Source organism: Trichosurus vulpecula, chromosome 4 (assembly GCF_011100635.1).
Source record: "Trichosurus vulpecula isolate mTriVul1 chromosome 4, mTriVul1.pri, whole genome shotgun sequence".
Taxonomy (NCBI): Eukaryota; Metazoa; Chordata; class Mammalia; order Diprotodontia; family Phalangeridae; genus Trichosurus; species Trichosurus vulpecula.
The window spans coordinates 81,530,287-81,544,002 of NC_050576.1; the positions used below are offsets into that span (position 1 = coordinate 81,530,287).

General features: G+C 33.7%; 1 protein-coding gene across 1 annotated transcript in view; it reads left to right on the forward strand.

Moving 5' to 3' along the window:
- The window catches only part of HMCN1 (hemicentin 1), a 523,850-nt gene that overhangs the window by 212,260 nt on the left and 297,874 nt on the right, over window positions 1–13,716 (forward strand). The window contains exons 7-11 of the mRNA XM_036757836.1: window positions 4,240–4,360; window positions 5,968–6,231; window positions 7,926–8,070; window positions 10,224–10,345; window positions 13,270–13,545. Coding sequence (XP_036613731.1) covers window positions 4,240–4,360; window positions 5,968–6,231; window positions 7,926–8,070; window positions 10,224–10,345; window positions 13,270–13,545 — 928 coding nt within the window. The remainder of the gene's footprint in view (window positions 1–4,239; window positions 4,361–5,967; window positions 6,232–7,925; window positions 8,071–10,223; window positions 10,346–13,269; window positions 13,546–13,716) is intronic.

Consider the following 13,716-nt stretch of genomic DNA (forward strand, 5'->3'; position numbering starts at 1 on the left):
TTCTGTTTCTTCCTCCCACTATAGCCACTTCCATGTCTGTCCACCCCTCACTGAGAGGAAAAGGGAATAGGGAAGGGAATAAGCATTTATTAAGTACCTTCTGTGTGCCAGGGACTGTGCTAAACGTTTACAGATATTATTTCACTTGATTGTCATGACAATCCTGTGAGATAGGTGGTATTATGATTCCCATTTTACAGATTAGGAAACTAAGGCAGACAGAAGTTAAGTTCCTTACCTAGGGTCACACTAGGGATCTAATTAAGTGTCTTAGGCCCTATCTGCACTCAGATTTTTCTGATTATAGGCCCAGCACTATCTCCAATGTGCCATCTAGCTGCCTGGGAAGGAAACAGGATAGCACAGTGAGCATATCTCCACTTAATTATGTATGATAAGGAAGGAATATATTGACTCGGGAACATTTTTTTAACTGCCTGTCTTTGTGGGGTGTGATAAAGATTCCTATTTACAGTATGGCTATTAAGTTTATTATTAAATTAGAGCTTGTCTATATCCTGGATGAAGATCTAATGACCCCTTATAAAATAGTTCATTTAAATTTTATCACTTTACAGAAATGTCTTTCCATTCTTTATCTATTGTGTGAATTTATTTGCCTGCTTAATGAAGACATTTTTTAGTATAAGGCAGTTCTAAGTAACTTCACATGCTGGCAGTGAGGAATGAAAAAAAATGTGGGTGTCTAATACGTTGTTACCTAAGGGCTGTTTTTCCCCTCTCATATTTTCACGTTAATGTTGATATGAAATATTTTTCTACTGACATAGCACTTTGATCTCACCAAAACTAAAAGACAGGAGTCAAGAATATCAAAATCTTAATTACAAACCAACCTAAGTTTCTATCTAATTCTCTGGCCTTACTCCAAAGTACTTACTGTTGTTTATATAAAGTTTGACAGCAAGATTTAAGTTAACATAACAGATGTTGAGATATACTTTTCAAATAGTAGCATGTGCTTAATAAATATTTGTCAAATTGAATGAAAATTTCTTATGTATTTACCTGGGAGAGAGTAATCATGGAAAAGTAGATAGCAAACTGGCTTTGAAGTTAGGGAAAACTGAATTTAAGTCCTACTGCTGAGACATGTTGACTTAGTGACCTTGAGTAAATCACATAATGTCCCCCAGCTATCTGTCATTGTAACTTGCAGAGACAGTGCTGACCCAAATAATAGTTTCTTAATCAGCATTTTCCTTATACCAATGAAATCACAGGTGTGGTTTCTAAACCCATATTCCTGTAGACTAATCAAATAGTCAAACATAATAGAGAATCTCAGCTTCTTAAAGTCTGTTGGAGAAGATTGTAGAATGTTATTTTCTGTCGTTTTTTGGCAAAAAAAAAAAATGGCAGCACTTCCTCCTATTTCTCCTCTGACTCATTTCTGAAAATAGTAGTCAATAAGAGTAACTGAGAAGGAGATGAAATAAAAGGAAAGAGAAAAAGAAATAACCAGTTTATAAACATTGTTTATAAAAACTTAATTTATAAAAAATATGTTATAAAATACATTTTCACTTAAAACTTACACATAGTAGATTGTGTAGATTATATAGGTGTGTATTTTTAAAAATGCACTTTTATAGTAAGTGTGTATAAAAATAAGTATCTATTTTAAAAAATAGATTCATTGTTAAAAAAGGTATCAGATAATTTATTCCTTTAATCCGTATGCAAACATTGGAGAAATTCTGGTAGATGATTATAAATACATTAAAATTTTTATATGTAGATTGATATTTTTTATTTTTTGGTAGATAATCCTAGAATGTATCCTATATTGTGTGTCAATTTCTATAAGAAATATGAATACATATATATATACATATATATGTGTGTGTGTGTTTATATATCTACCTATCATATTCCTTCCTTCCTTTCTTCCCTCTCCTCCTCTCCCCTTCACTCACCTCCCCTGCCCTCCTTCTTAATTTGGAGTTGACGTTTGATAGCACCAATGATAGAGAACTGGCTGTGGAATGAGGAAGTCCTGAGTTCAAAGCCATCATTAGACGTTTGCTAGCTGTGTGATCCTAGGCAATTCATTTAACTTATCGAACCTGAATTTCCTCAACTGAAAAAATGCCAGTGATAATAGAACCTACCTCATAGGGTTGTTGTGAGAATAAAATAAGCTAATATTTGTAAAAGCACTGAGCACAGTTCCAGACACATAATAGGTACTATATAAATGCTTATTCCCTTTCCTTTCCCTGTCCATATGTGTATGTATGTGTCTATATACACATATATACACACATACATGTATATATGTATTCATGTGTGTATATGCTTATATATATATATATATCTGTATCCATATACATACACATATATTTTCATTAATTAGGTGGAAGCAAATTAGAAATGACTTTGGAAAGAAGCCAGGGAATTGATGGAATAAGAAATTGAAAAACATTTAATGGGACTTAGAACCAAAAGTTCTGTCTAAGAAGCATTGATATGTTGATATTAAGTAGAATGGACTGAATTGAGGAGAGGTCAGAAATAGGCAGCCCAAGTGAAAGGCTCCTACAATAATCTCTGTGAGATAACAAAATAGGAGAGAGGTTAGTTTTCTTTTTGGGTAGGGGAAGGTGTGGGAGGGAGATAATGAGTTCCATTTGGTACATGTTTAGTTTGAAGTACTAATGGGAGATCCTGGTGAATTGTATGCAGAAGATGATGGGAGCTCCAGCCAGAGGACAGAAATGGAGTCATGTGTTTAGTAGTCTTCAGTAGAATGTAAGCTCTTTGAGAGAAAGGATTGTTTCATTTTTGTCTTTGCATTCCCAGTGCCTTGCACAGTAGTTTGAATGGCATGAATACTTAATAAATGTTCCTTGAATTGAATTCAGCAAAAGGGAAAAAAGTTTGAAATGAAGTGAATGGATGAACTTTCTGAATGAGAAAGAAAGACTAAAGAAGAGTGGAGAATCAAAAATGGAGCCTTGGTGTGAATGCTTAATGTTAAGCTTACAGTTGGAGGTCAGGAGGAGGAAGAAAACAGCCCCAAAAAATCATAAGGTAGAAGGTGAATTAGGATAGTGCATTGTTACAAAATGCAAGGGTGAAAAGAATTTCAAAGTCAGGGTGTTGTCAACAGAGAAGTCCTGAGTGAATGATTATTCCCTAAATTAGAAATGGTGCAATAAAAATAGAACATAAAAAAAAACAGGAACCAGCCTTTACTTTTACCAAGTGCTCAACTTTTTAAAGTCTAATTCAGGTAGATATACCAGGCACTGGGAAGGGGAAATATATATGTATATGTATATAAACACACACACACACACACACACACACACACACACGTATATTATCTATGCATGTAAGTTTACTAAGCACTGAGAATAGGAGTGTGTGTGTGTGTGTGTGTGTGTGTGAGTTCTCAGTGCCTGGTAAACTTACCTGAATTACACTTAAAAAGTGAACACTTGGTAAAAGTGAAGACGGCTTCCTGCCCTTCTTGTGTTCTATTTTTATTGCACCATTTCTTTTTCTTGTTGTTTGTCATTTGTTCTCCAAGAGGACCATGACATTGGGAAGGTGATGCTGTGATTTGCAAGTGAATTGGATTTAAGTGAGGCAGGGCTGTGCGAAGTCACCAGCCTCACTGTCTCATTTGGAGCCATCTGGGTCCAGTGGTAGATAAGGATGACTAGAGATGGCCCTGGATGCAGTGGGAGCCCTTGGTCTTTTTAAGCCTTTTTAAGTCTTTCCCAGGTCTCACTTTGTCTGAGGCAATGCCCATTCAGTGATTAAGTCTTGGTAAGAAATGAGGCAAAGAATGACCTCTTTTACCTAGTTAAAAAATTAATCTGGGAGGGGAAAAGGCAACACATAGAAGGCAAAAACAGCCAGTGAATTAAGGAGTAATAATTCACCCAGGACAAACTATTCCATGCCAGACTATATGTATTTGTGTGTATACACACGTAGGTATTTTTTTTTCTGACAGTTCTTCCCAAAAAACTTTCAAAATACAGAATGGTATTTCCAGTGCAGATCACATGGAAGAACCTGAGAATCCTAATACTTGTTGGTATATAGTTTTGAGGTTATCTGCAAAATATACAGTTAAAAGTATTAATCTTTTGGTGCCTGTTGTAAAAGAACATTTCCCGTTTTTAAAGCCATAGTCACTGCTTTAATATTCTACAAATAATTAGTAATTGTTGATATAGTCTGTCATTCCATGTTTTTCAGACATCTAGCAATGGAAGACACTCAGTTCGCATTACTGGCCTAAGTACTATTGATTTCCGAGCTGGCTTTTCAAGAAAACCAACACTGGACTTCAAAAAAACAGTTAGCAGACCAGTACAAGGTTTGTATGTTTTTTTCCTCATATTGACATAGAGATGTAAATTGAAAGTGTTTCTTGGTTATTATATTCATTCCCATATTATTGTGTACTTTTATTACATGAGGAGATAGAATTAGATGAACTTGAAGTCATTGCCAGCTCTAAATAATACGAAAAAAATAGGAATACCATACAAAATAACTTGCACATTTCCTCTCCAAATGATTACTTTCTTGATCTACATAGTCTGATCATATAATTTGTTGCATGTGAATAGTTTTATTCTCATTGGGATGACATATATATGAGTAATGAAATAATAGAATCACAGAATTTTAATATCAGAAGTGATCTCAGCATAATGTTTTCCCTTCTAAGTTTTCACTTCTTCAAACTAAAGCTACAGTTCTTTCAGCCTATCCTCTAATAGTAAGAAATCAAGGCCTTTCTACATATTAAATGTCCTTCCTAAAATTCAACATCCAAAATCGATCACAATAATACAGAAGTAGTCAGACCAGGGCATTGTTACCTCTTCATTCCTATGGGTTATGTCCATCTTAATGTAGCCTAAGCTACCATTGGCTTTGTTAGCTAATGGCACATTTTTAACTCATATCAAAAAACATTGATTCATATGAAAAACATATACCAGTGTCATTTGTGTTCACAGAGGGGAACTGAATCCTTCTGGCTTACTCTGCCTTTTTATGTATCCGCAAAAATTCAGACTATGTTTATACTGCCTAGAAATAAAGCACAAAATTAACAATATTTCTTACACCATTATGCTGTTTTCATTGTGGCTACGGCAGGTTGAATAAAAATCATAAATCTTCCAAAATGTTCATGTAGTCACCTCTATGACAAAGTATTACATTTATGTTTTATTTTTTTAGAAATATGTTAATAGTTTAAAGTATTATAAAAAATGATTATACTGGATTTTCTAAATAGTTTTTCTGATCAAAGATAGAATGAATAAAATGATACTTATCTTTAAGAAATAGTTGGCAGTATAAACTCTTTATGTATCATATTCAAACTTTATATATTAAATAAGCATGTGTACATACTTATACATATGTATACATGGGAATATGGGTATATGCATGCATAATATGCACATATAGCTTTTTATTATATGTAAGTAAATATAAATATGACAACATCCATATTATATATTTTATCATACATATAGATATACATTTAGACAGATGAGTATTTGAATATGTGTAAATGTATGTATATACATGCATGAGATGTGTATTATATACACACACACTGTCTGTGTGCATATGTGTGTATGTGTCTTACAGCGGATAGAGTGATGTGTTTAGAGTCAAGAAGACCTGAGTTTAAATCTGGCCTGGCTACATGTATGACCCTAAGCAAGTCACTTAGCCCCTGTCTACTTCAGTCTCTTCAATGGAAAACCTACCTCCCATGGTGGTCGTGAGGACTGAATGATAAAATTTTTGTAAATTGCTTAGCACAGTGCCTGACACATAGTAGGCACTCTGGAAATGCTTGTTCCCTCCCTGCTTTCCTTTAATAGCAAAAGCCAAAGCTCTATATCAAAACAGTACAAAAGAAGTGCTTTCCTAAATAAATATTTCTTCTCGTAGGTGTACCTACATATGTACTTTTGAATACCTCTGGGATAGCTGTTCCAGCCAGAGTGGATCGTCTTGAACTTCTGAGTATCTCTGGAGATCCTCTTAAAACTATTCCCATTAAATATTACCCAGATCGAAAACCTTATGGCATATGGAACATTTCTGACTTCATTCCACCAAATGAAGCTTTTTTCCTTAAAGTAACAGGTTATGATAAGGATGATTATCTTTTCCAAAGAGTTTCAAGTGTGTCATTCTCTAGTATTGTCCCAGGTAAGTCATTCTTAAAGATTCTGAATATTTGTGTGTGAATAAATTAATGCAGTAAAGTTGCCTTACAGAACATTAGTAGACTAGGAATTAGTTACTATGCATTTAAAGTTATTTCTACTACTAATGTATTAGTCACTTGGCTTAATTATCTCTATCACCATATCTATAAATTAGAATCTCCCATGACCCCTGTTGAATGCTTAAATAGAATCTACTCACGATGCAATGGAGTCTGCTTGACATTTATGGAGTAATTTGATGGATTTAAATAATCAAACTAACCCCAAAGAATATGGTTTAGCCTAAATTGTCCAGTTTTACTATGTGTATTTCAGATTAAAATGTGTAATTCCAGATCTTAGCTATTTTTTGTTTATTTGTTCAATTAACAATTGAAGATTTTGTTCAGTTAACAGAGAAGCTCAGGAATGACTGTGGACTCAGTTAATTGGGGACAAAGTTCACAGGATTATTAATTGTATGGTAAAACCAGCTTATGTTACCAATTTATCTGTATGTAAGCAGTTTTCGCTTATGTGACTGCAGAATTGTCCTTGAATCAATCCAATCATACCTTTAAATCTTAATGATCAACCTTTGTTTTTTAAATAGCAACATAGTTGACAGAAATACAGAAGCAGATTCATAACCAGGATCTGACAAACCAGAGCTCTTGGCTCAGGGCATAAAAATTTAGAGATCACACAATTTAAAATGAAGATTTAAAAATATTGTGTGATATTTACATTTTTTACATTTACTTTTTGACAACATAGGCACTCCTTTAGCAGCATAGAAGCAACTCAAACTGAGCTGCTCACCACCTCGTTAAAAAGAATAATTAGCTAAAATTGATTTGAGACCAGCTAAGTGATATAGTGGATAAAGTGTAAGACTTGTAGTTAGGAGGACTTGAGTTTGAATACTGTCTCATACATTACTAGCTGTGTGGCCCTGGGCAAGTGATTTAACTCCTTTATGACTCAGTTTCTTCATCCGTAAATTGAGAGGGTTGTAAGGCCGTCTAAGGTGTGGTACAGCTCTCAATCTGTGATCATTGCAGTTTCTGGAAATAAGACATTATTAGATGGAATGCATTGTTTTTTATGACACCCATCTGTGAACTACTATAGCAGTTTATTTGTCCTACTTATTTTGTCTTAATTACTTTTAAATTATTTTCACTTAATATATTACAAATTTCATTAGAAGGATTATTTTGTTTTATTTATCCTAGAGGTGCTACTTAGTACCCTGGATATATCATCTACCCTAGGCACCAAATTGCTAATTATTTCTCTGTTCAGAATTATTGGCTTCTCTAGTTGTGATGCTATGTAGGACAATAACTGAAAAATACAATTCAACTAGCTATGAATTTAGTAAGTATTTAATATCAGTGGAAGTAGGACAACCCTTAAGGCTTTTTCATATATAATCTTCTGATATCTTCATTGTGCCATATTTGCAGTCTCTGGGATTAGATGGATATAAATGGCCCCATGGAAATGTTTGCAAATTTATGGGTTTAGACTCTTTAAGGAAATGTTTTTAACAGGACGTTTTCAGGATGTCAGTGATTGGATTATTAGCAATTTTCTGTGATAATTTCACAATTACATTTATGAATATCAGTGAGTAGTCAGAATTAGTATGGTCTTTTCATGTATAATGGGTTGCTTTTCTTCTTCCAGATGCTCCCAAAGTTACAATGCCCAAGAAAACTCCAGGATACTACCTTCAGCCAGGCTCTATTCCCTGTTCTGTAGAGAGTCTTCTGCCTTTTACTTTACGTTTTGTCAGAAATGGGGTGACACTAGGAGTGAACCAGTACTTGAAGTATGTAACAATTATCAAATATAAAGCTATATGTCATTAAGGAAATCTGAATTTAATTGCATCATTATTCTACTGCAGTTTTTCCCCCAAGGGAAGGTATGGTAAAGTCGTAAATTCTGTTTTAATGCCCTGTTTCAGTATAATCATAGTTATTCTTTCGTTAGGTGATGTTGTTGGAATGAAATAAGGACACAAAGGAGCACATATGGTTACTTCATATAAAAATATCACAAGGCATGGACCAGAATCTCTTCTTTGTGAAAATAGATCACTGTCCATTGACATCTGGTACCCATTAAATACATTAGACTTCCTTTAAAAAATTACACTGTAGTAATAAAAAGGACTCACCTGGTATGGCCCCAAATTTTCTCCAAAATGTAGTATTTCTTACTCTGAAGCAGTAAGGCAAAATGTACTTGTAGGCAATGATCCAAGCTGTTGATTTCAAGTGAGGAACACATTTTTGGATGGGAGAAACGCAAACCAAAATAAGGAATTTAATTAGGAAAAATCAGACAAGCATTTAAAAACTGACAGCGAAGAGGAGAAATTTAGGGAAAAGATAAGGAAAAGATTTCCCCTCCTCCTTCCTACCATAAAACAGTATATTTTAGAAGAAAACTGAAGAATAATGCCTTATGTAAGTTTAGCATTGCTAATTGAATATAGAATAAATAGCTTCTATAAACCACTGTAAATAGTTGGCCATATTAGATTATATAGCCCTCTTTTATGAGGGGCTGAGTTTAAGTGAAAAGTAATGGCAGGGACATTCATTAATCATTCTGTAAAATTTTCCTTGCTTTGATGAATAAACTGCATAATTTGTCAGTGCTTTTTCATATAGTGTGACTTGGTTATTTACTTAATTTCATACTTAATGATCTAGTAACATAAATGACTATTGAAGTCAAATATTCACACTACATAACTGAGTGATGTAGCCAAATGATAAGAATTCTTCAGATTTAAATAGCATATTTTGACAGAGGCACTTTGGGTGTAGATATTAACTCATCAATTCCAATGCATCTCTGGGAATAAAGCCATAAATATTTAATCCCTCATTTCTATAATTCTGAGTCATTGAGAATTGATAGGTTCTGGTTGAGTGTTTTAATAAATTCTTTGCATGAGAGAAGCTAAAGAGAGGTGAGTTTATTTAATGGACAATCTAGGAATCACAACAGAGCCTTGCTTTTAAATACGCTGGGATTCAGGATCAAGTAGTGGGATTCAGGATCAGGATCACTGATTTAGAGATGGACTTTAGAGAGACTTTAGAATTAGCTTTGAATTTTGTCTAATTCTTTTATTCTCCAGTTTAGGAAGTTAAGGTGCAGAGAGCATGGGTGACTATCCTATGCAACCTAATTAGTAAGTGTCAGAGATGGGGTCTAAACTCAAGTCTTTTGACAAGTCCAAATCTAGCAATCAATCTTTCTACCATAGCATGCTCCCTCTAATTTGCTGATATGTAATTTATTCAAGGTTTTCTGACTGTTGTTGATATGAAGTTTCATATTTCTTGTGTATTTGACATGCTATGGGAGGAGGCAGCAGATAATGAGTCTGGATTAAGGGTGCTTACATTTGCTTCTCTCATTTCTAAAGGCCATCTCTAAAACAAAACAAAACAAAAACATCTTATTCACTAAGGGAGGTCCAGTGGGTTTAACACCAGCTGAACTTTGGTTGGTTTACTCAAATGTGTTGACCTTTCTTATAACAAAAATGATATTTTCTAGATTTGAAGTAGGCTCTGAATTTTCATCCCTTTAATGTGAATGCTTGAATAGATCTAGACTGTGTGAGAGTTTTCTCAAAGTTAATTGAGGAGAAGAACAATGTCAAGAAGAGGGGAGGAATATTTGATGGATGCCTTTCCCGGTTTTATCATTTTATCATTCTGATTGAGGTTTGTTGTATATACCTCATATAGTAAACATGATCCCAAAGATCAAAAGTACAGTTTAAAATAATATTTAGCACCTCTCTGCAATCTGTTATCTTGACAGAGTTATGATAAAAAGTTTTACTTTCTAAATGTTGCTCAGAAGTTAGATATATAAAGTTGTTACATATTTAGATTTTGTGGGTTTTTTCTACCTTATTTTAATAGTTACTGGGAAGTTTTTCTTTTTTTTCAGAGAATCAGCAAGTGTGAATTGGGACTTTGAAAAAGTTACCTTGTCAGATGAAGGTTACTATGAATGTGAAGCCACTAGCACTGCAGGGATTGGTCGGGCAGAAACCTTTTTTGATGTTTCAGGTGAATATCGTTTAATTCATCTACATCAGAAAACAAATTGTTTTCTGCATTATATGATTAAGTAATGTGGGTTTATTTAACATAAACCTCATTGTTACAAAATTGGAATAATTTTCAATCATAGAAACAACCACTTTTCTTTGAAAGAATAAAATTGCTTAATGGATGGGGTTTATTCTGTTACTAAGAATGTCAAATCTGAATCATGAATATATATATATATATATACATATACAGATGTGTGTATATATGATAATATATCTATTATATGTGTATATACATATATATGTACATACAGACATATATTGTATGTAAATACAGTAGTAAATACTAGATGATATTTTGCCAAATGGGTAGATACCAGTAGAGGAAAGTCCTGTTTCTTGGCCACATCAGTAATTGATGTATCTAAATTAGATTTTTCCTTGTGTCCCGCCTTTCTCTTTGTCTCTCTCTCTCTCTTTACTTTCCTCTCTCTCTGTATGTATATGTATATATTTTCATATACACATATACAAACATACACATAAACACAAACACACAACACCCAAAAGTCTTGGTCCAGTTTAAAATTTTAGTATTACCAGAATTTGTAAATCCTATAAACCCACAAAAACATAATCTGAAATTTTAATTGTTTGATTTATTTACATTTATTTTGTTTTGTGAATTTTGAATAATAAACTTGTAATTTTATGTATTGCATGACATGTTCTGGATGATACTTTCCCAGATGGGTAGATACTAATGGAGGAAGTCCTCTTGCTTGGCCACCTCAGTTACTTAATACATCTTAATTAGACTTTTTTCTTGTGGGGACACATCAAAAATATTGTGAATGTATCACAACTTTATTCTTTGAATAACTTTGGGATATAATTACAGAAATTCTATTAGTCATTGAGCAATAGCTGATGAGAGTTTTTATGCAGTTAAAAAATTAACTAGAGCAACATCTAGCACAAGATGGTGGTTATGTTGAATTTTAATTTAAAAAAATAAATATATTTTGTAGATTTTGTGGCATTTTTACTTCTGAAGCTATTAAAGTTTAAAATTGCAACAGGATTTTAGAGATACCTTGTATTTTCAAATTTAGGAAGCCGCTGAAGGAACCCTACATTTTTTCCTAGAATAGCCAAGCACAGAAGATTATCATTATTTGAAATTTATGCAGTGTCTGTCTCTAAAAAGTATAAAACATTTTACAAAAGACATTAAGAAACAAGTGGAAATCTTCATTACATCTTAATGAAAAAGAATGCAAAAATAATGACAAAAAAGTTTTTTTTTTTTTTTTTGCGGGGGATCTACCCACCACTTAATTATCCTTCTTCAAGACTCTCAAATTCTTAGTTGGCATCCAGGCTGCCACTGGAAATGCAGACTACAATTTTAGACATTCAGCCTGTCTAGAACTAGACATTTACCTAGATCTTAGTTGTAACACAATTTATTCTTACCATATGTAATGGCGTATTGTTTTTACAAGCTGGCAAATAATAGTAACCATGTATTGTCTTTGTCAGAGCAGCATTTCTATTTCAGTTCTGTACTCCCTGCATCTGTTTTTGTACATATGCACACATATTTTTAAAACAACTTAAGACAGAAGGTTCTTTTGAAATGTATGTTATGATTATAAGTCTGAGCTGTTATTTTTATTTTTTATATTAATGAATCACACTTGAAATGTAACATGGTAGCATATAAGTAAAGAATGCACCTCACTTGTTCTGCAATTAAAACTACCTAGAGTGTCTTGCTCTTAGAAAAATACAGTTTGTCTTCTAAAGAATTTCCATTTTAACAAGTTGATGTACATCATGAACTACACATTTTTTCAACTCCTGTAATTATGGAAGGAATTGGAATGGTGTCAACATTCTTCTGCTTCTGAGAAAACAAACACTTGAGCTTTTGTTTTTTCCTTCCCAGCAATATTAATTTAAGTGAAGGAGAACAGTGAAGTAGCTTAAGGGAAGAGTGTATTCAGACATATTGCTTAAATGAGAAGACAGTGCCAGTAAAGACTTGTGACCTCACCTTAATGAGCCTTGGCTTTATGTATTTTACAAACTTCTGTATATGAGCTATACAGATGTGTTTTCAGTGTGTCTGTACATGTGTCTGTATATAAAATGTGCATAGATACATATATGTGTATATTAAAACCAGATCCAGACTAAAGAATATCTAATTATTCTATTTTCTGTCAAAGGCATGGACACACATCAAAACCATGTCTGTTTGTATATGTATATATGTGTATTTATTTGTGATCTCAGAGTTGAAAGGAAGCCATTTAATCTAACTCATATCTGAACAAGAATTGTTCTTCTACAAAATATACAAGTCACCCAACCTTTTCTTGAAGGCCTCCAGGAAAAAGGATTCCACTACCTTCCAAAGCAGACCATTATAGTGGGCGATAATTCTAGTTGTTAGGCAGTATTTCCTTACCATCAAACCTAAATTTGCCTTTTTGCAACTTTTACCTGTTGCTGAATTAGTGTTATTCACTAGATCTGTAGAGTTATAGGTTCCAAGGATCAGATTTTGAACTTAAAGAGTTCTGTCAGACCGTCTGATTCAACCCCCTTATTTAATAGATAAGGAACCTCAGGCCTAGAGAGATTCAGTACCTTGTCCAACATCATAGAGTATTAAGTGGCAGAATTAGGATTTGAAGCCAGGCCATAGGGACTCCAAATCCAGTTTTCTTTCCATACATATTTCCTACATTTGCCAGAACATACCTCTCCAATCTTTTTCATCTGTCTAACTTTTCTACAGGGTTATGTCTTCTTTTGTACCGTCTAGAATATCATGTGTTGGTGTGCTTTGTTTATCTTAAAAATTCTGATATCAAGCCTAGATGAATGAAAATGATTCCTGAGTTCCTGCCTTTTGATTTCTTACAGAGCCCCCTCCCATCATCCAAGTGCCTAACAATGTGACCGTTACTCCTGGAGAACTAGCAACCTTGACATGCCTTGCCATAAGTGCAGTGCCCTACAACCTTACTTGGCAGAGAAATGGTAGAGATGTCAGACTGGCAGATCCAGCTCGGATCAGGACTCTGACCAACCTCTCCTTGGAGATAAATAGTGTAAAATTCACTGATGCTGGAGAATATAATTGTGTGGTTTCTAATGAAGGAGGATCAACAATTTCTTCAGTCTTCCTCTCTGTGCAAGGTATTGTACTGGACATTTTCTGAACTGTAGTGTTTTTGTTTTTTTCTTCTTTGGATCTATTAATTAATCAAATCTTTGCTTCCCCAGCCCTTCCCACTCCTGTTAACCAAGTATAAATTTCTCCAGGTACTTAAAAATTGTAAATATGAATGGAAAAATATTGTGTCTGTG